The sequence below is a fragment of the Macaca nemestrina genome, chromosome 9, assembly GCF_043159975.1.
Source record: "Macaca nemestrina isolate mMacNem1 chromosome 9, mMacNem.hap1, whole genome shotgun sequence".
NCBI lineage: Eukaryota > Metazoa > Chordata > Mammalia > Primates > Cercopithecidae > Macaca > Macaca nemestrina.
Genome location: NC_092133.1, coordinates 130,369,287 through 130,393,653, shown reverse-complemented (window position 1 = coordinate 130,393,653; position 24,367 = coordinate 130,369,287). Strand labels below are relative to the sequence as shown.

The window sequence follows — 24,367 nt, the reverse complement described above, 5'->3', positions numbered from 1 at the left end:
ACAGAATCTCCCTGTGTCACCTAGGCTGGAGTGCAGTGGTGTAATCTTAGTTCACTGCAACCTCTGCCTCCTGGGTTCAAGCGATTCTCATGCCTCACCCTCCTGAGTAGCTGGGACTACAGGCATGTGCCACCACGTCTGGCTAATTTTTATATTTTTAGTAGAGACGGGTTTCGCCATGTTGGCCAGGCTGGTCTCAAGCTCTTGACCTCAGGTGATCTGCCCACCTTGGCCTCTCAAAGTGCTGGGATTACAAGCGTAAGCCACAGTGCCTGGCCTCACTTTTCTTTTACTTTTTTTTTTTTTTTTTGAGACGGAGTCTCATTCTGTCACCTAGGCTGGAGTGCAGTGGCACGATCTCAGCTCACTGCAAGCTCCGCCTCCCGGGTTCACGCCATTCTCCTGCCTCAGCCTCCCGAGTAGCTGGGACTACAGGTGCACGTCGCCACACCTGGCTAATTTTTGTATTTTTAGTAGAGACAGGGTTTCACCGTGTTAACCAGGATGGTCTCAATCTCCTGACCTTGGGATCCGCCTGCCTCAGCCTCCCAAAGTGCTGGGATTACAGGCGTGAGCCACCGCGACCGGCCCTCACTTTTCTTTAGAAGCATGTTACTCTTCCAAGACAATCAACAGCTAACTGAGTTCTCATTAGCCGGGCGTGATGGCAAGTGCCTGCAATCCCAGCTACTCAGGAGGCTGAGGTACGAGAACTGCTTGAACCCGAGAGGCAGAGGTTGCAGGGAGCGGAGATCATGCCACTACACTCCAGCCTGGGCGACAGAGTGAGACTCTATCTCAAAAAATAGCTTAGAAAATTTAAGGACTGAATGTACTTTGTGTTGAGGAATAATTTACCTCTGTTTCCGAATATGGGGTTTGACTCAGGGCCCTAGTTGCAATAGCAATATGATATCACTGCATGAGCTGACTGGTCCAGAATAGAACGTCATCATCATAAATTATGTTTTAAAATTAAATTTTTAGTCTAGAGGAACTTCTTAACAATTGTAGCAAGTGTTTATAGATTTCAAAAAAAAAAAAAAAAAACCTTTAACATTGAGAATTGGGTAAAAGTTCCAATAACTTTCCAATCTAAAAAAATCACAAGATGATTACTTTTGTCCCTTCCCTTTGTTAAAAACCCAATGTGGATATACCCTAGCAAACTGTCTTCCCACAATTTCTTTCAAAAATGTTTAAACACTTTTTAAAAAAGCAATTTGTTTCCCACTTAAAGTTTAAAAGGAACGGCCAACCTCCAGTCCTATACAGGCCTGCGGGAGTTCGCAGCAGGATTCTCATCCTGTGCAATCTGATAGTAACAGATCCCCCATTCTTGTTTAAGAACTCTCCCAAGAAGTTAAGGTTCACAACACAAACATACTCAGAGAAAGGCATTGTAAACAGAAACGCAATTGCAAATATAGTGCAGAATTAAACAAATTCGTTTATGGTCCTATGAATGTAAAATAGCAAGTCAGATGGTTATCTCAGATGTCATCCAACATTCTGGACTGCAGCAACATTCTGGCTATGATATTAAAATAGAAAAACCTTTGCAGAGCGTTAACCTATCATTACACGGAGTAAATGGCATGGCACTGCCACCTAATTAGCAGTGTGGCTTGCATCTATAAAATAGAATTAGCACGACTGCTCCTTTTTTATTATTAGTTTGTGTTTCCAGAAAGGTGTGACCTTATCTGTATGGTTCTGTTCATTTACGCCCATCTACAAAGGATTTAATTATATTCTTTTAGGTCTCTACACTAAGGAAATTGAAAACTGCCACTGCAAAATTAAAAATGCAAAAGAAATTAGTGAGCAGATTATTTACGCCATCACCCTCCTCCTTTTGGAGACAAAGACTGGAAACCTGTCTAAATAAATAAGGCATAAAATTTTCAGAAAAGAAAACTCCAGACAAGAAAATTATTACCATTCTTCTTTTCTTCTTTCCCACATATATTCTGCAAGTTTCTCTAGTTGTCAAAAGGGAAATCTATAAATACTATAAAATTCCTGAAAGTTACATAGCATTAGAGTCAGCAGCCAGAAAATAGCAACTTACATCTGAGGAAGGTGATTCCAGAACAATGCCGAATCCTAGAACGCGGCTCTCCTCCGGGGAGGTGTGCTCGGCTGCCTGGAGAGCAGATACCTCAGAGGCCACCGCTGCCTTCTTCTCCATCTCTGACCCACTGGGCTTCTGTTTCACAGTAAGAGGTTCCACAGTCTTTGGGGGCACTTTTTTCTTTTTATTTCTCTTTCGTGAGACAGCAGTTCGCTGGGAGCATATAAGGGAAATTGGGGGTTGTTGTCTGTTTTGAGTTCCAACTGCGAATAATAAACAAAAATATGGTACAGGCACGTGTGTCTGACTGAGGAAAACTTATCTCCGGTCTATCCATGTGATCTACAACTGAAACCGAAACGAGGAAAACTCCAGGATGAAGCACACTAAATAAATCTCCCACTGGACCTAATGGTTACCAAACACAGGCTCTGAAGCACTTTCAGGTCCTAAAGGCAGAACAATACTCAGGAGAAAGCGTTACTGCAGGTGAATCGTGATAGCATACTGCTGTTGGGTTCGATGCTGGGAAAGCATCGTGAGCTGTGAGAAAACAGAGAGCATGGCTTTATAAATCATAGGACGGTTTTAAACAAATGAGAACTTCGGAACTTGAATTTAGGTGGCGATGGCTGTGCTTCCTGGTCAGCCTGTTTCAGGACTATTCCAACTGTCGTTTGGGGTTAGACTGATCAATTTCTAATAATCTACAGGTGCCAGAACTGACAAAGATGAGACAGCGATGATCATTTGGGAGAGACTGATCAAAAGTGGCAGTCTGGGATGATTCTACAATAGGGACCAGTAAACATGTGGGAAAAGCCTGTTAGTTACTTAATTAGGACCAGCGAATCCTTCCTCACCAAACAAATATTCTCCACACATCAGCCACCTCCAGAGCACCCTGCTACATGGCCTCAGACCAGGCCACTTCTTTAGACCTCGGTTTCACATAATTGAAGGAGTGATAATATCATTCTGTACAAGTCAAGCAAGTCAGTGAAATCCAGACACAGTTCCAAAGATGAAAAGCACAGTGCAGGAACCAAGTATCCAACCTGATTCTATACTTAAAGAAATCCAGGATGGTAAATTATAGTTCTCACAGGTGCACTCTGAGAAGTAATGTCTGCTAGCCATTTAAACATACTCTCTTGGAAAGTGTCATTGGAAAATATGGAATCATTGTTTAAATCCTCAAGTATTAATATAGCTTCCTAAATATGACCATAGGATGTCTCTGCTTTTCAATAGGAATGAACCTATAAGACAAGTGTAAACTAAAGGTCTTTAAAGGCACATAAACATGGATCACCTCCTCTTATCTCTTATCAGTCCGAAAATAAAGAATATTTACACTTTGATCCTGATATTTTTGTCTCCAAACTCGAAAGCAATTCATAAATATTAGAAGCAAACTAATTGCACTACATAAGAGCACAGAAGCTTTTAAACCGGTAATTAGTCTAGCTCACTGGCCTCTCGACCTTGGCTGTACATTAGAATCACTCGAGTTTAAAAAAACTGAGATGCTGGGCCAGGCATGGTGGCTTACTCCTGTAATCCCAGCACTTTGGGAGGCCAAGGCGGGCGGATCACGAGGTCGAGAGATCGACACCATCCTGGCCAACATGGTGAAACCCCGTCTCTACTAAAAACACAAAAATTAGCCGGGCGTGGTGGTGGGTACCTGTAGCCTCAGCTACTCGAGAGGCTGAGGCAGGAGAATCACTTGAACCTGGGAGGTGGAGGTTGCAGTGAGCCGAGATCGCGCCACTGCACTCCAGCCTGGCGACAGAGCGAGACTCCGTCTTAAAACAAAAACAAAAATAAACAAAAAAACTGAAATGCCTCAGCCCCACCCCAAACTAAATGAACTGACACTTCCAGACATGCCGCCTGGGAACCAGCATTGTCTGAAAGGTCTTCCAGTGATTCTGCTGTGCAGCCAGAGTTGGCAACTTCTCTTTGCTCTATTTGCATTCCCCCTCAGGGGTGGGTCTGTACCCTCAGAATAAAAGGGACCCCGAAGAATGATCACGATGGCCTAGGCCCCAGGCCTCGCTGAGCCTCATGATTCTAAATTAAAAATGAAAATGTTTTGGTTTAAGGAACATGGGGACTATCTGAGTTTTTCTTCTTTTGCAAATCCAGACACAGCCCGAGTCTCTGGCATACAGATCTGACCTCTAGGTCTTATTCCTTGTCTTCTTAAAAGAAAGGTGAAACTTTCTAAATGTAATTTAAATCTAAGTCTTCAGGCATTAAACCTTGAGTAAATCTACCCACGACACAAATTTTTAAGTTTAAGAAAATTAAAGGAGAGTAATTTATTCAGTTTATCCTTTGTGCCATCCTACAGCTTTGGAATCGTTTACCTCCCTAATCTGCAAAGGTTCAGAAAAGAAAACACAGCGACAAAGTGGCATTTACTTAATAGATTCTAAAAAGGCTTCCGTCAAGGATTTAAATGGTTGCAATTTGTAGTTTGCCATTTCAGTAGTAAGGAGCTTAAGTGACAAAACAAATCATTACAATTTCATATGCATATTTTCTTAAGTGCGAACAAATTCCTCCTTGGAGAAAAGAAACCGAACATCATGAAGTAACCTTTCTTTCTGAGCTCCTTATTTAGGAGATGTTAACCTCCGCCAGGTTAATAAGAACACAGATTATCGTAGTGGAACAAGGTGAGTCCAACGCTTACTGACCTGAGCAAAATGCTTCCTTAGGGTAAAACCAAATTCAGTGCTTAAAAAGATGCTGTTTTTCAGAAAGTAGCTCACATTACTTCAATGTGATCTTGGGTGACTGATAAATCTAAGTATTAAGCTTTTTATATCAAAACCACATCACTGAATATTAAAATTATACTAGAATTCACTAAATGGCATCCTGAACAGCCTCTGAGTGACGACCTTCCGGACTACCATTCTGAGGAAAGGGCAGGAAAGCTAGTCACGACATGGCTAAGAGCAAGTGGTGATGTCCCTTGACAAGAGGGAAAACTTAATACAATGATTTATTTCTTGTACCTGTGACAAAAACAATTCTGTTTTCCTTCAGTTGTGAAGATCAGAAAATACAGCTGCTATAATGAAGACCTAGACTTCCAGACTTCCATAGAACGCTCCATGGACTTAAAGGCCACGCTAATGAAACAGCTTAGGCTTGTACCATGCCTTATTAAGTTCATTTACAACCACTACATCATTCTATTTTGACAACAGCCCTGTGAGTTCGACATGAATTCTCCATTTACAGACAAGAAACAGGAAGCTCAGACACGCCACACAGCATCAAGAGCAGAAATTGGCGTCCAATCCCAAATTATAAATCCACCGCTCTTCCATCCCTCAACTTGCCTGACGGCAGTGAAAACAAAAAGGAGTAACATAAACAAAGACGACAGAACAGGAGGATCTCTGAGCTTCCGCATCCTGAACAGGAGAGAAAAGCCACAAAGCACAGCCTGGGGCTCCACATTTCTTATCTGCTTAGTCCTTGAACACTGAAGCCCATGCTTCCTCCAGGGCTCCTCCATACACAATTGTTCCCAAATTTAATTAACTGACATTTGTGAAATACTAGGAGATCATGGAATGAAGTCTATTGAGTACATACACATCATTATATGAGCTGTATCAGTTGCAAGACAAAATATGTTTGATTTGCTAAAGGAAAAACGGATTGTAGAGAAAGCTGAAAAAACAGATACTTGAAAAGGCACAGCAAGACAGCAAGGTGAGAAGAAGGCTTTAATAAAAGCACAATGAACATTCCAATGGAAGATGTCAGATATGCATTAAAAATCAAAGGACTCATTCCGAGGCCTGATCCTTGTACCTGCTTGAATTTGCATTAATTTCCTCATGGTCTTGAGTTCTTGCAGAATGGCCTGCAACGTTGACTGGCAGTTACAAGTACAGCAGTTTGATCCAGCTGATGAATTCACCACTGGAAGTTCTCCTGAGCATGAAAGAAAAGAATGACTACTCCAAACAAACCAAAAAAAAAAAAAAAAAAAAAAAAATTCATAAAGGGGTGGGGAGAAAAAAGAAAGTATCTTGGCAGGATTTTGAAGCATGTGCAATTATGATGAAGCTGTGCCTAAGGAAAACGTACCCACTAATTATCACAAGCTAAATCTGGGGGTCTGACTTTATCTAATTATCCAGGCTCCCATACTGTAAGGTGCGTGCTGTGGCGCGGTGTGGGAGCCTGCATGCACACACACACACAATGAGTGGGCACAGCAGGCCTCCCTGTTGTCAGAGCCGTTCATCTCAAATAACAATACCTCAAAAACTCACTCGAAACACACTCACGCTAGTTCACACAAAAAGCAAGCCCCGAGAACAGCCTTGCAAAAAAAATTTGGTAGCTGTGTTTAAGAGTTCATATTAAAAATTAAATGAGTTCTATTGAAAATAGTTTTGATATTAAGCACATTATTTCAAAAACAAAGAACTGTGCACCCATGAAAAGTTTTAGAATACTCTCTGGGTGTGGCGTTTGGGGTGGGGAAGCACAGAGGAGCAGGGATGGGAGGATATATTCGAACTGGATGGGTTTGAGGGTACTGGTGGGCTGGCTGGTTTTTCTTCAACTTAATCAAGAAAATCTTTCTACCTCTTTTCTCCATTCCCATGTCTTATCTTTCCCTTGCCATAGCCTCTTTCGCACTGTTTACATTTAATGCCTTTTCCTTAGTAAACCTATCTTATTCTGTTTCTCTCATAGGTAAGCAAGTATCTTCCATTGTCCTTAGAATAAAATGGGACATTTGGACACTGCTCTTACAGTGGGTTCCCTCCAGCACCTGTTCACCTGACCACCATAAAATGGAGCAGTTTAGAGACTTCCAGTGCTTACATTTTCTCACAGGCCAGCAAGGTAAGTTCCATGGTTTTGTTCCAATTATATGTTTTATTATACTTTATATACCTTAAATCCTGTAATAGGCATTATTCGGGAATACTATAGAAAAATTCGCCAGAGCAAAACCATGAAATACTTCAAGATAACTTAGTGACTGTAGTGGTACAATTATTTACATTCAAAATTGTAGCAAGATTGTAATGTTACAACTTTAAAATTGTAAATAATCCCAATTAAATACCAAAGTAGTCACAGTTATATGTAATGTATTTCTTTCTTTTTTTTTTTTGAGACAGGGTCTCAGTCTGTTGCACAGGCTGGAGTGCAGTGGCATGATCCTGGCTCACTGCAACCTCCCCCTCCCAGGCTCAAGCGATTCTCACGCCTCAGCCTCCCAAGTAGCTGGGACTACAGGCATGCGCTGCCACGCCCGGCTTTGTATTTTTTAGTAGTGATGGGGTTTCGCCACGTTGGCCAGGCTGGTCTTGAACTCCTGGCCTCAAGCAATCCACTCATCTCAGCCTCCCAAAATGTTAGGACTATAGGCGTAAGCCACCACGCCTAGCCATATTTCTACAGAAAACATAAAATCAATATCTATTTTCAAACTGATATGGGGGAATTTATGTTTGCAACTTTTACTAACTTGATACTTTTCAAGGTAAATCCACTGTTGCTGCTGTATACTGGGAAACTGAACACTGTTTACCCAAAACTTACTGATGTGGGGTTTATTAACTTCACACATACCTAAGGGTATTTTATTTCTCTTATTGTCTCTTCCATGGTAGTAGAGTTAGGAAGGTCTTAAAGAATATTTCTAGTCACTATTCTAAGTACCATCTTCATCATTTTTAGAGGACAAAACCAACCCTTTTCAGCTTGTTATAAATCATTTTCTAATTTTAAAGAGAACTGACTTTTTATTTTTATGGAGGAGACTTTAAAGAGCTGTGTCCCTCTAACCTGGATGCATGCCAGCGTGGGAACTTTGATACTGGCTTATGTAATATTGAGAGAAAGAGAAGACACCCGTACATCTCTGGGGTCCTTCGCTGTCTCATCAATGTCTCAGGATGGCTTTTCACGCCTCTGAACCGCAAATTGCGGTTTTAAAAAAAGTCAAAACAGTTCTCTTTTTCTTGAACGATATTGTGAAATGAAAACGAATGGAAAAAAATCCTTAACTTCTTTAGGAAACTGAAAATGCTTTCTTACCTTTTTCTTGTTCTCTTTGTGAAAACAGAGATCTGCACATCTCTACATAGTTTTAGAACAAATATTATAGCATCCAATGTGGCTGGATAGAAAACTAATATGACCACAAAAAGCATCAGGTTTTTTTCTTAAGCTTTGAAAAAAAAAATTGTCATTTGATTCTTTTCTTAACAATTAGGAAACTTAAATTGAGAAAATTTTACTTTAAAGGAATACTTTCCATTGCTAATGAAGCACGTTATAAAATATGGATCACGGGGTTCAGTACTGGTGTGGGATGCTGGATTATCACTGACCCTCCCCCGCCCTTGCCTTTATCTGGGACTCTTCTGATAATGAGAAAGGTGAAGGAGTAACCAAGAGGATATGTTAGTAACACACCATAGGACCAGGAAGCTTCTTTTAAAGACAATGGGGAGCTCTTTCTGCCATAATGTTCGTTTTTTTTGTGACAGTAATATCTGTATATGGGCACAAAATGATCGCTTTTACTTCTTAAAGGGCTAAAATCTCTACCAGGAAATCTTCACTTATAATATAGAACCCCCTGTCTTTCCTAATTCTCAATTCTGTTTTTTAATAGTCTTCAACTCTTTCCTTTGTGTCTCCCTGTCTTTTAAAGTAACTCAGCAAAGGCAGGTAATTATGGGAGGGTTTAATAAATTGAACTCAACACACTGAATATTTAGAAATAAAACACAATGGTACAAACCCCCATGAGAGCCTTCTGAATGTTTGTTGACAACCATACCATTGGAGCTTGCAGCAGGGTGGGGCTGGCTTTGGAAGGTTCTAGAACGGGTGCCATACTGCCCTGAGAACTGTCCACTCTGGGGCGGTAGCTCATTCCACACACCACGTGAAGACAGGTGGAGGCTCTGTGGGGCCTCAGCAGAGGAGTTCAAACGCGGAGGCCAGACTAAATCCAGGTCCTGGGGCTCTTCTTTTAGTTTCTCTCCTTCTTTGCCAACTCGCTGATAGATCCGCCCAGTGCTGTCGTTCAGCAATCTTCTCATCCCTGTAATTTGCTTTTTTATTTCCATGCTTTCATCTCCTAATGGAAACAGGGCCAAAGTTAGCACTCTAAATTAGTGAAAAAGAAAAACAGTTCACTAACCAAAAACAAGAGAAAGAAAAAACAACCCTTCTTTGGAAATAAGATGACTGATTCAATACACTTAATCTGTAAAATGCAAAGGCAGGAAAACTGACTACGGTCTGAAAAAACCCACCATATTCCTGGTGCCTCTCATTTTAATCTCTGCAAGTCTCCTATGATAAAAGAGGTTTCTTGAGAGTGTGTCATCAGGAACAAACATCATATTCCCTCTTTGGAAGCATTTTCTGAGTGAGAAGGTGATGAGGAAACAGGCTGAGACAGAAGGTCAAGGATAGAACTGGACAGCGGAACCCCTCTACTCTGATGTGCCACAGCCACCCGTGAGGAACGGGCAGGTCACTAACGCGCTCTGCTGTCTTGTCAGCTTCAGCAGGCGGGGCGAGGACAAGGAAGCAAGCCTGGACTGGCAGGGATGCAGGGCTTCACTACTGACACAATGTCCTCCAGGATGACACGCTGCTGCCGCTGGAGACATCACCTTCAGAGAGGATGGCCGAGGAGAGAGAGAGGCGCTGAGTGTGGCAGCATGGCGAGCAAGGGGGCTTTGTCTTTCTGGCACCGATTCCCATCACATCAACCTGGTGATGACCGAGGGGTCCCTGCCACTCGAGGTCACTGGCGGTACCAGCACTGGAAGGGCGGAAGTGCAGCCTCCCCACCCCGCCCTCCCCCCAATGCCAAATGCACTGCCACCTCCCCTGCAGCGTAACTACGTGTGAGAGGTCACAGGCAACTGTGAAATCCCACCTCACCTACACTGACTTCTTTTTTTAAAGATTTTTCTCCCAACTCAGGAATTTTTTTTTAAATTAAAGAACTTCTATATTGCACTGGGAGTACTTAATAAATATTACTTAAAGATGTCTATAATATTGTACAGATAGAAAATATTTTCGGCCGGGCGCGGTGGCTCATGCCTGTAATCCCAGCACTTTGGGAGGCCGAGGCGGGTAGATCACCAGAGGTAGGGAGTTTGAGACCAGCCTAACCAACATGGAGAAACCCTGTCTCTACTAAAAATGCAAAATTAGCCGGGCATGGTGGTGCATGCCTGTAATCTCAGCTACTCAGGAGGCTGAGCCAGGAGAACCCAGCTCACCCTGCGGGGAGGAGGTTGTGGTGAGGTGAGATCGCGCCACTGCACTCCAGCCTGGGCAACAAGAGCAAAACTCCATCTCAAAAAAAAAAAAAAAAAAAAAAAAAAAAAAAAAAAAAAAAGAAAATCTTTTCTATCAATAATAATATCAAAGGATAATGATATCTATTAGGAGCTATTTCAAACACATTATCTTCTTAAACTGTGCGTCAGCCAATATCTTCATGAAGATGAAGAGAAAAGGATTTTTTTTCCTCAAACCCAGAAGATAAAATAAAATCTTAGGCCACTGCTGGGCATGGTGGCTCACATGTGTGATTCCAGCACTTTGGGAGGCTGAGATGGGCAGATCACTTGAGCTCAGGAGTTTGTGACCAGCCTGGCCAATATGGAGAAACCCCGTCTCTACAAAAAGGACAAAAGTTAGCCCAGCGTGGTGGTGTGTGCCTGCGGTCCCAGCTACTTGGAGGCTGAGACAGAAGGATTGCTTGAGCCCTGGAGGCAGAGGTTGCAGTGAGCCGAGATCATGCCACTGCACTTCAGCCTGGGTGACAGAGGCAGACCCTGTCTCAAAAAAGGCCAGGGTATGTGCATGTAAACATTCATGCAGTTACTCTAATAAATGCTTGAAATTTAAACTGTAAGAAAAAGAAAAGGCTAACAGACAGCATCTGTTAAGAAAAATACAGCTCCTACAAATAAATACAGCACATTCAATATAATGATGTTTTAATGCACTTAGGATCATATAAGCGAAGTTTCGCTGTAGAACTGGTAACTGCACAATAACCTAGCCATTTTGTGCTTTCAAGTTAGATATTTAGCTTATTAATACATGTGTTATGTTACTAAATAAGGAAGGTTATTTTGAATTTACTGTTCACCATTTTGAAGTAAATATCTTTAGTTTTTTAAAATGATACTAAAAACATTACAGAATATATTAATTCTGTCTAACTGAACATGGGTAAACACAGAAATAACACAGATTTCCAAATTTACAATATTGCTATGTGTTGTTGGCATATACTTGAGAGGAGACATATTCTAATTTGAGAAAAAACTATTTCTACTTCAAACCCCTGTGAAATTTACAATATATAAACAATAAATCATATTCCGGACTTTATGAGAATGAATGACCAAGTGAAATTTAAATAATGCAGAGTCAGCAAAATTTACTACTCTCTCAAGAGGCTATGGAACAGGGTGTGTCTGGAAGAGGTCCCAGAGGAATCCTGAAAGATAAGCCCACAGGCAAATGTGGCATTAATTTCAGCAACCAGACACATATATTCCCGGCTAGTTAACACCACAATTCAAGCAAAAGGAGGTATCTTTTCCGTGTGGTTTCCACTCACAGCCCTCCCCATCAGGCCAGGCGCACCTGCATTGAGGGCTGTGCAGAGCCTTCGCTGACACAGGTTGGTGGACGCCTCCCCCGACCCCAGGTTCCCTGAAAAGAGCAGTCATAGCCAGAACACATGGGGCAGACACCCATCCTGGCTCTCGAGTCCAAGCCAGCTTGCTTCTCCACGCTAACTGACACATCACAGGAGAACGGATGTGTCTCCTGTCAAAGGTCCTGCCTCCGCTCTGTAGATAGAATGCTAGGATACAGTGCTACCATTAGGAACAGGCAGGTGTCATAAGGATTCTGGAACCTTCCGAGGGCAAATCTGCTTTGTCATGACCTCAGTTTCAGAGTTCCAGAACTTTTGCCTATGAAAAGTACATGGCTGAAAATACAACCTGAGTTTTCCGTAACTTTGTATTTTCATTTTGACAACCAGCACCCTAAGCTGCAGGTGGTGATGGGGGAGGAAGGTGGCAGGTGTGAGCGGTTCTGACAGTGGGCCGCCCCTGCCGTGTGCAGAAACATGTCTCCCACAGGCAAAACAAAATGAAACAAATACACAAAAAATCAGGACGTGGGGGTACTGAGGAGGAAGAAACAGTGCTGAAAGGAAGAGGGCAGGAGGCCAGAAGCAGGTCCGTCCTCAGAGGAAGTAAGCTCATGGCTTAGCTCACTGTGGCACATTTTAAAGGATGGAACACGGGGCCGGGCACAGTGGCTCATACCTGTAATCCTAGCACTTTGGGAGGCTGAGATGGGCGCATCACCTGAGATCCGGAGTTTGAGACAAGCCTGGCCAACACAGTGAAAGCCCACCTCTACTAAAAATAGAAAAATTAACCAGGCATGGCAGAGCGCGCCTCTAGTTCCAGCTACTCGGGAGGCTGAGGCAGGAGAATCACTTGAACCTGGGAGGTGGAGGTTGCAGTGAGCCAAGGTTGCACCACTGCACTCCAGCCTGGGCGACAGGGTGAGACTCCATCTCAAAAAACAAACAAACAAAAACCTAACAACAACTAAAAGGATGGAACACAGAAAACTGCAGTAACTGCAGAAGTCTGTGCTGAGAGGTGAGCGGAGAGGAGAACTGAGCGGAGAGGAGAGTTGAGAGGTGAGCGGAGAGGAGAACTGAGCGGAGAGGAGAACTGAGCGGAGAGGAGAGTTGAGAGGTGAGCGGAGAGGTGAGCGGAGAGGAGAACTGAGCGGAGAGGAGAGCTGAGAGGTGAGCGGAGAGGAGAACTGAGCGGAGAGGAGAGTTGAGAGGTGAGCGGAGAGGAGAACTGAGTGGAGAGGAGAGCTGAGAGGTGAGCGGAGAGGAGAGTTGAGAGGTGAGCTGAGAGGTGAGCGGAGAGGAGAGCTGAGAGGTGAGCGGAGAGGTGAGCGGAGAGGAGAGTTGAGAGGTGAGCGGAGAGGAGAGCTGAGAGGTGAGCGGAGAGGTGAGTGGAGAGGAGAGTTGAGAGGTGAGCGGAGAGGAGAGTTGAGAGGTGAGCGGAGAGGAGAGTTGAGAGGTGAGCGGAGAGGAGAGTTGAGAGGTGAGCGGAGAGGTGAGCGGAGAGGAGAGTTGAGAGGTGAGCGGAGAGGCGGCAGGGGAGGCTGAAGAAGGGCAGAGTGGGGAAAGTTTCTTAGGGGGGATGACGGGACGTTCAGGAATGGTCTCTGGGGTTTACTGAATCGCACTCTCTTCACCAAGCAGCAGGAGCAGCGGAGCAGGTCACCCCTGCAGCTGCTGCCTAGGAGGAGGGAGTCCCGGGGCTCCACCCCACAGCAGGGGATGATGAGTGACAGGCTTTGGCAGACAGGAAGAAAGAGGTTTCCTTGCACATTTGGGGCAGATGGGGTAGAGGATCAGAAACGAGGCCTGAAGACTCAAAGTGCCAATGACAAAAAACCTGAGTCAACCTAAATAAACTGGGGACAGTGGGTGCTGGGAGCAGACGAGCAGGCCGAACTGTGGAAGCTCAGTTGAGTGTGGTGCAGTGTTAGTGGGGGAAAGGACAGGCCGGGCTATTACACCTACACTTGGACTCGCCTCCTAATTACCCCCACCTTCTACTGGATACGAGACAGGTCGCTGAATATTCTCTAGTTTCCTAAATCCTAAAGCAACGGTCTGAACCATAACCCGGGGGGCACATGGTAGTCCAGGAGGGGCACAGGATTTTCAACGTCACCGAAGTGTTAACCAAGCACTTCGTGGCTCTAGAAGTCACATGTGTCCTTTTCAGAAGATGGGCTACTTCTATCATAGTGGAACCCAAGTTCTTTGATAAATTAAAAAAAAAAAAAAAATTGGTGAGTACATAGGAGATTGAGATTGGAAGTATTCATTGACTTCTATTGGCATTTCCAGTTATAATTAGTCAATGACTTCTCCAGGTACAGATACCAGGAAAAGGAAGCTCTTTGAAGCAATGAGCTCTCTAGTGAAACAGGACGCTATAAGGAAACCCGTGCATTTTTTCCTGATCTCTTTCCAAGAAGCTGAATCCTTTTCAGAAAAACTAACAAAAAGAAATCTGACTAAAATGGATCCATGCCACGTGGCTACCTTACTGGCAACCGGAAATCCTTTGGAGAGTTTAGTAACTATACTTCTTGGACAAGATCTAAAAAGACTGTATGCGGGATTCTCCCCCTCACTAAATATCAAGAGTCTACTAGATCACGTTTCTTTACACACAGAATTTATGACACACAGTCTTGCAGGATCTGATAAACGTGAGGGCAACACAGAAGTCACCACCCAAGGTCTCCCTTAACTTGGCTAAGAGAGAAGGATCCACTACGTGGAACATGATTATTCACAGGTAATCACGATAAAAGATGGTAACAAACAAACAGAGAGTGCGGCGAATGCTCATAATTTTATGTTGCCTTGGCATTCATTTTAAATATAAGTGGGAGTTTTTCATTCCAGAAGCAAGGCTCTGTCACCTTTGACAGTTTCCAGTTCTATTCGCTGCACCCCCGGTTCCTCAATGTGGTCAATCCAGACATCTGCTTTATACAACTGCTGCCTGGTGACCAACTCCCTATAGGACAGCCAGATGCAGCCTGCTGGCCCTTGCACCCCATGTGGACTGTGCAGATATGCCACAGTGACTCCCTCTCAGTCACTGCATGACCTCCTGCAACCCCTGCCTTCTTGCTTTCAACTCATGAATTACAGCTCCCTACGGGAAACCTGTGTGGGTAACGCTCTGGACCCAATAAAGGTACTGGCCACGGGTTCTTCTCTCTCCACTGCCTGTGCGCTCTGGCCTGCATGTGTGTGGCCTCCAGGGGTGTGCTATATCCCCTGGGGTCTGTAAGTACTAAAACTTCTTAAACTCTCACACTGTGCTAGTGTCATTAAAGGCCCACAATCGGACTCCTGACTGGGAGCCAGCCCCAAAGGGACCCGTGCTTGTAGATCTCTTGCTGGCACTTGTCTGGGCCTCTGGTGGTTGCTGGGGACCATGTGATCAGTTAAGTTAATAATGAAACTCAAAGAGTTCCATCTAAAACAAAGCAGTTGCACGTGTGCCCATCTATATGTCTCCTTATTAGGAAAACTCCTGGTAACAGTCACCCTATCTGTGCCCTACAAATGTACCAGTTCTGATGTACAGCAGGCATTCCATAAATCTTTCTTAAGTAATTGAAAAAAACTGGCTTACTGAAAACAGAATGAAGTCCAGAATGTAACACTAAGGTAGTGAACAAATAACAGGAAAGAATGAGAATGTATCAGAAATAAATTATTTGACAAATATTTATCAAGCACCTCCTAGGCTCCAGAGATACAAAGATCATCGGGTACAAATTGGAAGGTACCCCAACTTTCTCAACATCTCTTACCTGAATCCCTTTATATTGATTTCTTGCTCCCAACAATGGTCCTGGTATTCCTGGCCCGCTGACCCCTGCCTCTTTTAACTGTGTGCCCTGGAACTCTACTTGGTAAACTGCCTCCCTGGTTGCAGACCGCACGCTCTGCTTCCTTGCTAGAGCTAGACCCGCCTCTTTCCTGTGGATCCTGCCTTCCCTGTGGCCCCCACACAAAAATTATTCATTCTCCCTTCCCTTGAGGCTGCGGAGGAGACTCAGCTTTCCTCTTGCTCCCCGAAACATTGCTCTTTTAACCCCTGGAAGAAGCTCACAGAGGTGTATGACCTTGTATCCCTCTTCCCAAGCAGCAGTTCCGCGAGACAGGAGTTTAAGATTCATAGGAGATGAGGCAGGCAATGGAGCTGGAGTGCATAGTGAGGCCACCCCACTAGGGCAGCACGTGCAGGGTGAAGGGAGAAGAATTGCACACAGGAGCCAATGGGTTATCAGGCTGGGTAACTTAAGATTCAGGTCTCTTTTCATATAAGGATAGCAAATAATCAGATATATCCTATACAAAAACAATTCTGGCAAAATTATGGTGAAACTGGTATGGTATAGAGGAACCTGGCTAGAATGTTATCACAGAAGGCTCTGTGAATGGCAACATCAGTCTATCAGGATTTTCAGGGTGGAAATGGAGAGAGATGGAGAGAGAGAGAAACACTGAAGAAGTTTAATCAAACGGGCTTGGGATTAGCTGGATTTGCAGGGGGTGGAGGCGGGAAGAATCCATGAACGATAACCCCAAGGTTCTCACCTTGGGTCACTGAATAGAGATAAACACCAATAGGAAAACTGGAAAAAGATGCGTGCAAGGGAGTGGGGATATGGAGTCTAGTTTTGATGACGAAAATCTGGACAAAAGCAGGCAACAGGAAACGCAGCTAGCAGGTGCATGAGGTTGAGCATGAAGCCATATTTCGGTTCTATCTATTAGTAGGCTGGCCCCTCTGGACTGAGTAAGCCCCTGAGGGTCACGGATAATTTGGGGGATGGAGGACATCTTATAGAGAGATACTAGATCTTCTACTAACCTAGCATGTAGAGAACTCAAAACATTGATTTATTAGTAAATATTTAAAAAGATATGACTTCCTATGATTCCAAGCTGGTAAGGTGAGTCAAACCTATCCCTCCTGAATTCCCACCCCCTGAGGCAACTGTCCTCTTGATCAGAACTGACTGACTCTCTCTCCCTGCGCCAGTCTCAAACCCATCACTCAGGGGTGCCATGTTCGGCCTCTTACCTGAGCAGAATGGACTGAGGGCATCTGAAAGAAGTGGGGTCCAATCCGACCGCTACACTGAGTATTACACTATCATGTCCCGTTTTGTCCTATGTTAAAGAGGCCATTGAGAAACTTGAGGAGATAATGAAAAAGCCAATTGAACAGATTAAAGGAACAAGGAAAGACAGAGTGGGGGTTGGGTTCTTTCACTAATAAATAAATGACTACTGAGTGACTTAATTATCTCTAAATATACTAGGCAGTATTATGGGTAGGACATTGTTCTTTATCAACAAGAAAAACAATGAACTGAAAATGCAGCTTCCAGCCTGGAGGTGGGGCCACAGATGGTCTTAAAGAGCTGGCCTTTCCAGTTCGTAAATACCAGAAGCAGTGCAGAAGCATCTGCAGGAGAGGTGACAATGAGGATGCGTCTCTGTTTGTGGTGATGAAAAAGCTCTGGAGATGGTTGCACAACACGGTGAACATATTTTAAAGAAAAATGCTTTTAAAACTCCTTGCATTTTTTAGGGGAGGGGTAATGGCATGTTAAAGAGAAAAAGCTTATCAGTGAGAAATAATAAGATGACCAGGTTTACACTATACGGTCCAAAATATTTCCTCTTAAAAACTCGTAGAGGTTGGCATGGAGCCATGCTGTGGATAGACTGATGGGCAGCCTGTCAAATGGGAGATGGGTAGGAGCACGGAGCTGGGCCCTTCAGGCCTGCGGGCAGCTCTCCACACAACCTCCACAAGTGAGCTGAAAGAAGAGGAATCTGAAGCGGACCCTGTGCTTTGAGGACCTAAGGCTGGCACCTCTTTCCAGACCCCATTAACATGCAGATGCTATCAAGGTCCCAGCTGGCAGCCTGCAGGGACAATCGCCATGTTTACGAGGGACACACAAGACTGGGAGTCGAACTCAGCAAACCACCACGTGAAAAGCAAGTCTACGGAACAGGGCAACGGTTTTCGGAACAAGCCCTTTTTCTTCCAAGTGCAATCTAAAGTGGAACCCCAATAAATACAGAAGAGCAAAGCTCTGCTGAGGAGACTGTGCCAGAATCCGATTCCTGAAGCCACCCTTGGAGGATGCTCAAGAACTCCAAGGGCTCCACACTGCATAGGCTGAATGCCACAGAAAAGGAAAGGCCAAAAAGTGGCTATAGAATCATTTAATTGGATGAATCAAATACTATGAAAAGGAGTATCTAGACACAAATATATCTACATGTGCTTGAGGGTCCTGTTCAGCTGAGAACTACAGGTAGAAAATAATTAAGCCACCCAATGTATACATGCCATTTACATTTAAAGGATAGCTAAGATCCTTTCAAATCTGTTGAGATACTATCAGGTTTACTCATCCACTTAATAAATATTTACTGTACTACTACTAAATATGAGACACAACGTAACAAAAAAATATATATAATACACAGTCTCTTCCCTTCAGGAGTTGATAGCCTAGCACAGGAGACAAAAGAGTATGTACACAGCTCTAAGAGTACAATGGCACTCTTCTGATGGACGGGCAGGTCTAAGCGGCACAGGGGTCACCCACAGCCAGGGGGCAGGAGCACCTTGTAATCATGGCTGAAGATATGAAGCCAGGACAGGTACCAAGAAGGAACACCAAGGATCCTAGTTGGAAAACAGGCACTGAAAGCCAAAAAGGCACAAAGGGCTTGAGATGGGCATTTAGGGTCAAAGAGAGCAAAGAAATACCAGGAAATGAAGCAACAAACAGCTGTGCAAAATGAGCTATCACACAGCTTCTCAAACTCTTCCCTCAAAGAACACAGAAAGCCAAAGGAGAGTAAGTATCTATGAGAAGTTTGGGGGCAGAGTCCTAGGAGGGGAATAAGGAACAAACAATTTTCTTAGATGTCCTTATGTTTTCTCTTAAAAAGTAAATGCAAGTCCTGTCCTACACTCTCCGTGTTTTTGCATTTAATTTTAAAACAATCTTCTACCCACCAAGATGTGCAGCTTCCTACGGACCCTGGACCCCAGCACTGGGCACCCACGGTTACATGTTTGCCAGCTGATAAGCAAGGCTAGGGTTGGGTGGGCTGGTCCATCCCAGGGGCAAGGGCTGGTGCCTGCGAGTCAGGCTCTTCAGCATCGCCAGCTGCACTTCCTAGAAGCACAGGTACGGTGTCCATGACTGGACAAAACTAAGGGGACGCATGATCAATGCCTTAGAAATCGTGTAAGTGACAAGTGTTTCAGGAATTACAGAGAGAAACAGATCATTTTACCCTGGGAGGACTACACCTCACAAAGATGGCAAGACTGGAGGTGGTCAATAAACACCACTAGCATTTCCATGGCACTTTGGGGAGGAGAAAAGAGAATGGCACTGAACAAAGCTTGAGGGCAAGAGAGAAGTGAAGTGGGCAATGGCGAATCAGCGAACTTAGCTGGAGTTAAGGCAATGAATGGGGCAAAGTCAAAAACAAAAGGATTCTGACACTGACTTTATCCTCAAAGTGACAGGAGATCAATGAAGGTTTTTGTAAGAGCGATAGGACACAGAACTACCCAGTGAATTCGAAGACTTTTGTCTACTTATTTCTCCTCCAAATGTTCTTACATCATGGAAAGCAAAGTTTTATTTTATAATCAATATAGCATGGCTGTCCAGTGTTCCCTGATGAGTGATTGCATATAACATTAAGCAACTAGGTCTGAAACCACCACTTTGAGTAATATTCAAGAATGATCAAGTCAAAGAGTTAAATCTCAAATGCATGGAAGAGGTCTTATAAATCAATAAAGATGATGATGAATACTAATGATGTTGGGCAAAGGACATGAAAGTGTAATTCACATGAGAGAAAATGATCAATAAATATTTTAAGTATCTTATCTCCCTAATTATTAATGTAATGAAAATTAACATAAAATTCTTTTCCTTTTTATGTAATTATAGATTCAAAAAGGCCATTTTTGGTGATAATTTAGGGTCACAGTAACTCTCATATGCTGTTGGTAGGGATGTAATTTGATAAAACCTTTTTGGGGTAGAATATGGCAATTCCACTTACCAAAATTTATCCTACATAAATATTCCAACAAGTACCTGTGAATATTCACTACAGCATCATTTTACAAGGGAAATATTGGGAACAATGTAAACATTTATCAACAGAACATTAGATAAGTGAATTATGGTACAGCAGTAGAATGAAATTGGATCATTTCATATCTGTAAAGAGTGAAATAGACCCTTCCAGAGTCATTTGGAAGTATGTGAAAGACAAATTATTAGCTTCAAGAAAGCTGAGATCACGATCATCTCATTCACTACAGGATAACTTGGGGCTAAATCTGCCTGGCTCCAAATAGGCAGTCAATATGGGTGAAATAAATGAAGATTAGGTTAGGTGAAAAGAGTTGCAACACGTTATATAGCATAATTCTATTTTCTTTTTCTGTGACACACACACATATTTCACACACACCTCTATTGGTAATAGGGGTTACCACTGGAGAGTGTGACTGGGACGAGATTTTTTAAATTTTTAATTAAAAAAAAAAATAGTCAAGGGCTGGACAGGGTGGCTCATGCCTACAGTCCCAGCACTTTGGGAGGCCGAGGTGGACGGATCCCTTGAGGTCAGGAATTCAAGGCCAGCCTGGTCAACATGGTGAAACCCCGTCCCTACTAAAAAAATAAGACAATTAGCTGGGTGTGGTGGTGGGCGCCTGTAATCTCAGCCACTCGGGAGGCTGAGGCAGGAGAATCGCTTGAACCCGGAAGGCGGAGGTTGCAGTGAGCTGAGCTCACGCCACTACACTCCAGCCTGGGCAACAGAGTGAGACTCCATCTCAAAAAAAAAAAAAAAAAAAACCCACCCCCAAGCCCCAAATAACTAGTCAAGTGTATTAGTGAGAAGGGGGAAACAATAGAAGGAGTTTGACCTACAACTCACCATGAACAATCAACTGAGGTAACTCGCTCACTTCAGACCAGCTGGGATCTTTTACTTTTTGTTTTCAGCTTTATAAATTGTTTAAAAAATTGTTTCAAAATGAATATATAGGACTGTTTTAGAGGAAAAATAATCTAGAATTATTATTTACAAACTTTTCCTTGTGGTATTCCCAAGCTGGGTATAAGGCAACTGGTAGATGCAGCTGTGGACCTGAAAACATCACAGTGAAACTGGGCAGGAACGACTGACCCACCAGCAGCTAGACGGCAGCAAGAAAAGTCAAGCAGGGAGGTGCTGGGGTGTGGTATGTGTTGTAACCCCTGGAATACATGCTAAGGCCACTTTCTCTTGAAATTCATTACAAGTCCCGTATCCTTAAAAGGAATTGGATGTATTTAAGGGAAAGAGTGTTAAAGCTATTAATATCACTTACAGAGCACTTAGTATGTACCAGGCCTCTGGCAAGCACCCTGCCTACATTGAATCCTGACACCAAGCTAAGAGGTTCGAGCACTGACGTACACATTTTACCCAGGAGACGCAGAGACTGTGAGGTCAGAGATCTGCATTGGATGCATCAGGCTTCTGGGTCCCTATGCTGCACTGCTCTACTAAGCTGCTCAAGGAACTAGCTGAATGGCAGGAAGGGCTCCATTCATGAGACCATCAAGCCAGTGTCCAAGGAGCTGTCACAACAAGCTGTGGGTGCCGTGTGAACTAGCTGGTACCTTAACTACCTAGGAATGTTAGCACACATGGTGGAAACAAGGAAATCACTGGACCAAACCATCTTTACAGATTCTGACTTAGTTGCACTGCTCCAAACTAAGAGGAATGAGGCTGATATTTCCTTTTAAATTGGAAATTCGTACTTGTGAGGCTGAGGCAGGAGATCACTTGAGCCCAGGAGTTTAAGGCTGCAGTATGCTATAACCACACCTGTGAACAGCCTCTGCACTCCAGCCTGGACAACATAGCGAGATCCTGTCTCTTAGAAAAAAACAAACTGGAAACGTGGTCCATGTGAAGCCTGTTAGTTCTACAAAAGCCAAAGATGAAAACTTCAGAAAAGTGAAATAAAAGTTTGTGTTCACGATTCTATGAAACATACAGCAAAAGTCTCCAAAGGCTGACAATACACCTAGGAAAAATAGAACAAGATTGTAGATTAAGAGCTGCTTCTGAATTCCTACAGTAACACAAGTCTTGCCTTCATTTGACAAGAAAATGTTCATAATTTACTATTTGCAAAGACGCGCCCTTTTCAATATAAGTCGAAACACTGATCCTCTGCTCTCCTGTACAGAAAACTTCTAAGAGAGTCTTGACACAGAAATGCAAATATCCCTTCCTTCCTGAGATGTTAATTCCACATCTACCTCATGGATCAGTTAAGTATGAACATCATTAAGTACCGTCTGGATTATATTTCTTCAGTCATTTAAACTTTTAAAATATTCAGAGTTAAACACACATGCTGTTGCACAATTTCATTTTCAATGCAAATATTATTAATAATGATGACAAACAGATCACACTCACAATGGCTTTTTCTTTCAAGGATCTCAAGGGATTTGGATAACTTGGGGCCCAAGGGACCTGGAGAATGGCAGCCTTCCCTGAGTGAGTCTCGTGGGAAATCTCTGGGGCTAAGGCAACAGTAACTTAAATCAGTGGCTTCCAAACTTTTCTGACCATGGTTCATAGCAAGCAATACATTTTTCATGATGACCTAGAACACACATACAGATAGGTATACCATGCACACAACTCTTAACGACAGTGTCAGGAATTTACCTTCCCTGCATGCGGTATACTTGGATGTTTTCTATACTACTCTATTTCTTTCTTCTTCTTCTTATTGCTATTGTTACTGTTGTAGTGTCGGTGACAATTCACTAAATTGATATCATGACCTACTTACAGGTCACAACCACTGGTGCGCAAAACATTGCCTTCAGTGTCCACAGTTTTAGGACACTGGCCTAGGCAGTCTTCTCGCCCTCCATGCTCTTCCTGGATCCACCCGTCCTCTCTCCTGGCTCCACTGACTATCCGTACAAGAGGACTCCAGCCCAGATTCCACCTCAAGGCTCCAGAGCCATACATCCAATTGCTTACCAGATAGCCTCACTTGGACATCTCAAAAGCAACCTTCACATCATGTCTAAAAAGGTTATTTTATCACGACCATCCCCTAGCCTTAGTAAATGGGCCAACTCAGCTGTCTGAGCCAAAAACCTAGGAGTTATTCCTCTTTCCTTCCCTCCCACAGCCGATTAGTCACCAAGTCCTGCTTCTTACAACTTCTAAATTACTTTAGAATCCTACCGCTTCTCCCCACCACCACCCCATTCTTGGTATCACTCCATGGGGCTACTGCCACAAGCCTTCAGGACTGCTCCCCTCCCATTCTATTCCACCCTGAAGCTAGAGTGATCTTTCAAAAACGCAAATCGAGTTACACTGCGGACCTCCATGGAGTGCCACTATCCCCAGGATGGAGCTGCAGCTCCCTGAGAGGCTGGGCCTCCTTGCCGCTGCTCCAGCCCTGGCTCCTGCCACATTTCTCCTATTCTACGGTGGTGTCTGGCTCTAGGGTCTGGCTGCACGTGAGAACCACTGGGGCAACTTTTAAAAAATAAAAGTGCCCAGGCCTCCCTTCAGAACAATTCAATCGGAATCCAAGAAGCGACTGTCCATGCAGCTCTGGCCCTGCCCAAGGCCTTTTCCTGTGTCTCACAAGCTGGTCCCCACATGCTGCCCCTTCCGTGTCCTCAGCCCCAACACCAGATTGGCCCTTCAGGTCTCCGTTTCAAGGTCATTTTCTCAAGGGCCGTATTCCTTAATTCCCCAGGCCTGGGAGGACTCATGTTCCCACAGAATCCTTAATTTCTCTTATCACAACCTAGTGGGTTCTATAACCTCCCAGCCTGGCATGGTGGCTTCAATAAATATCTACAACATGAATATATTAACGTCAATTCTAATAACAGATATGACGAGAAGACATGGTTGAGGAAAGCTGATGGAAAAACACCACCACTGATGTGCAAGAGATAAACCCACATCGGAGGCATCTGTGCAGTTCTCCTTCTTTCTGTAGAGTGTGCAGCGGGATGGCAAGCAGAGGCCATTTGGTGCCGAAATCCGGCCACATATTCCCATGAAAGCCTTCCCCGAGGGACATGTCTCATCTCCATCTTCTTCCTGGTTCATCGCAGATAATGGGTGGGAAATTCAGTTTCCCCTGCCTCAACAAATGGGAAGTAAAAGCTGCCTGTCCAGAATGATCAAGTAAACCAGGGAAGCTAGGTCGGACCTGGGCCACCCTGCTCTACTGTGTGCCGGCACCAGGCTCTCCCTCCCAGTGGAGAGTTGAAAAGAGGAACACTGAACTTGTAGAGAAATGCTAAAGCTAATATTCCTGTAGCAACTCTTCAGCCACATTTCATGCTGTGCATATTAAGGTACCCATTAAAGTCTTGCTAGTAATCGAAAAAATTATCTATGTGCAATGAGAATGAGTTAATGCAACAGAGGAACCTTAACTTTTGCATCTCCTGACT

The 24,367-nt window shown here is 43.8% G+C and overlaps 1 protein-coding gene and 1 long non-coding RNA gene across 17 annotated transcripts in view; one reads left to right on the top strand and one right to left on the bottom strand.

Annotated features, from left to right (window-relative positions):
- Positions 1-22,470, top strand: part of LOC139356414 (uncharacterized) — a 71,680-nt gene extending 49,210 nt beyond the window's left edge. The window contains exons 2-3 of the long non-coding RNA XR_011608253.1: positions 6,821-6,973; positions 22,360-22,470. This is a non-coding gene — a long non-coding RNA (uncharacterized lncRNA). The remainder of the gene's footprint in view (positions 1-6,820; positions 6,974-22,359) is intronic.
- The window catches only part of LOC105490626 (BEN domain containing 7), an 85,599-nt gene that overhangs the window by 47,051 nt on the left and 14,181 nt on the right, over positions 1-24,367 (bottom strand). For 14 of the 16 annotated variants that reach the window (XR_011608251.1, XM_024795692.2, XM_011756443.3 and 11 more), the window contains exons 3-5: positions 8,889-9,230; positions 5,924-6,046; positions 2,075-2,340 (exon numbers count right to left, since the gene is read on the bottom strand). Coding sequence is in view for 15 of the 16 variants with exons in the window: in XM_024795692.2 (XP_024651460.1) it covers positions 2,075-2,340; positions 5,924-6,046; positions 8,889-9,230 (731 nt within the window). In the remaining variant the exon portion in view is untranslated. The remainder of the gene's footprint in view (positions 1-2,074; positions 2,341-5,923; positions 6,047-8,888; positions 9,231-24,367) is intronic. The other 2 variants (XM_071070475.1, XM_071070473.1) reach the window with 1 other exon arrangement.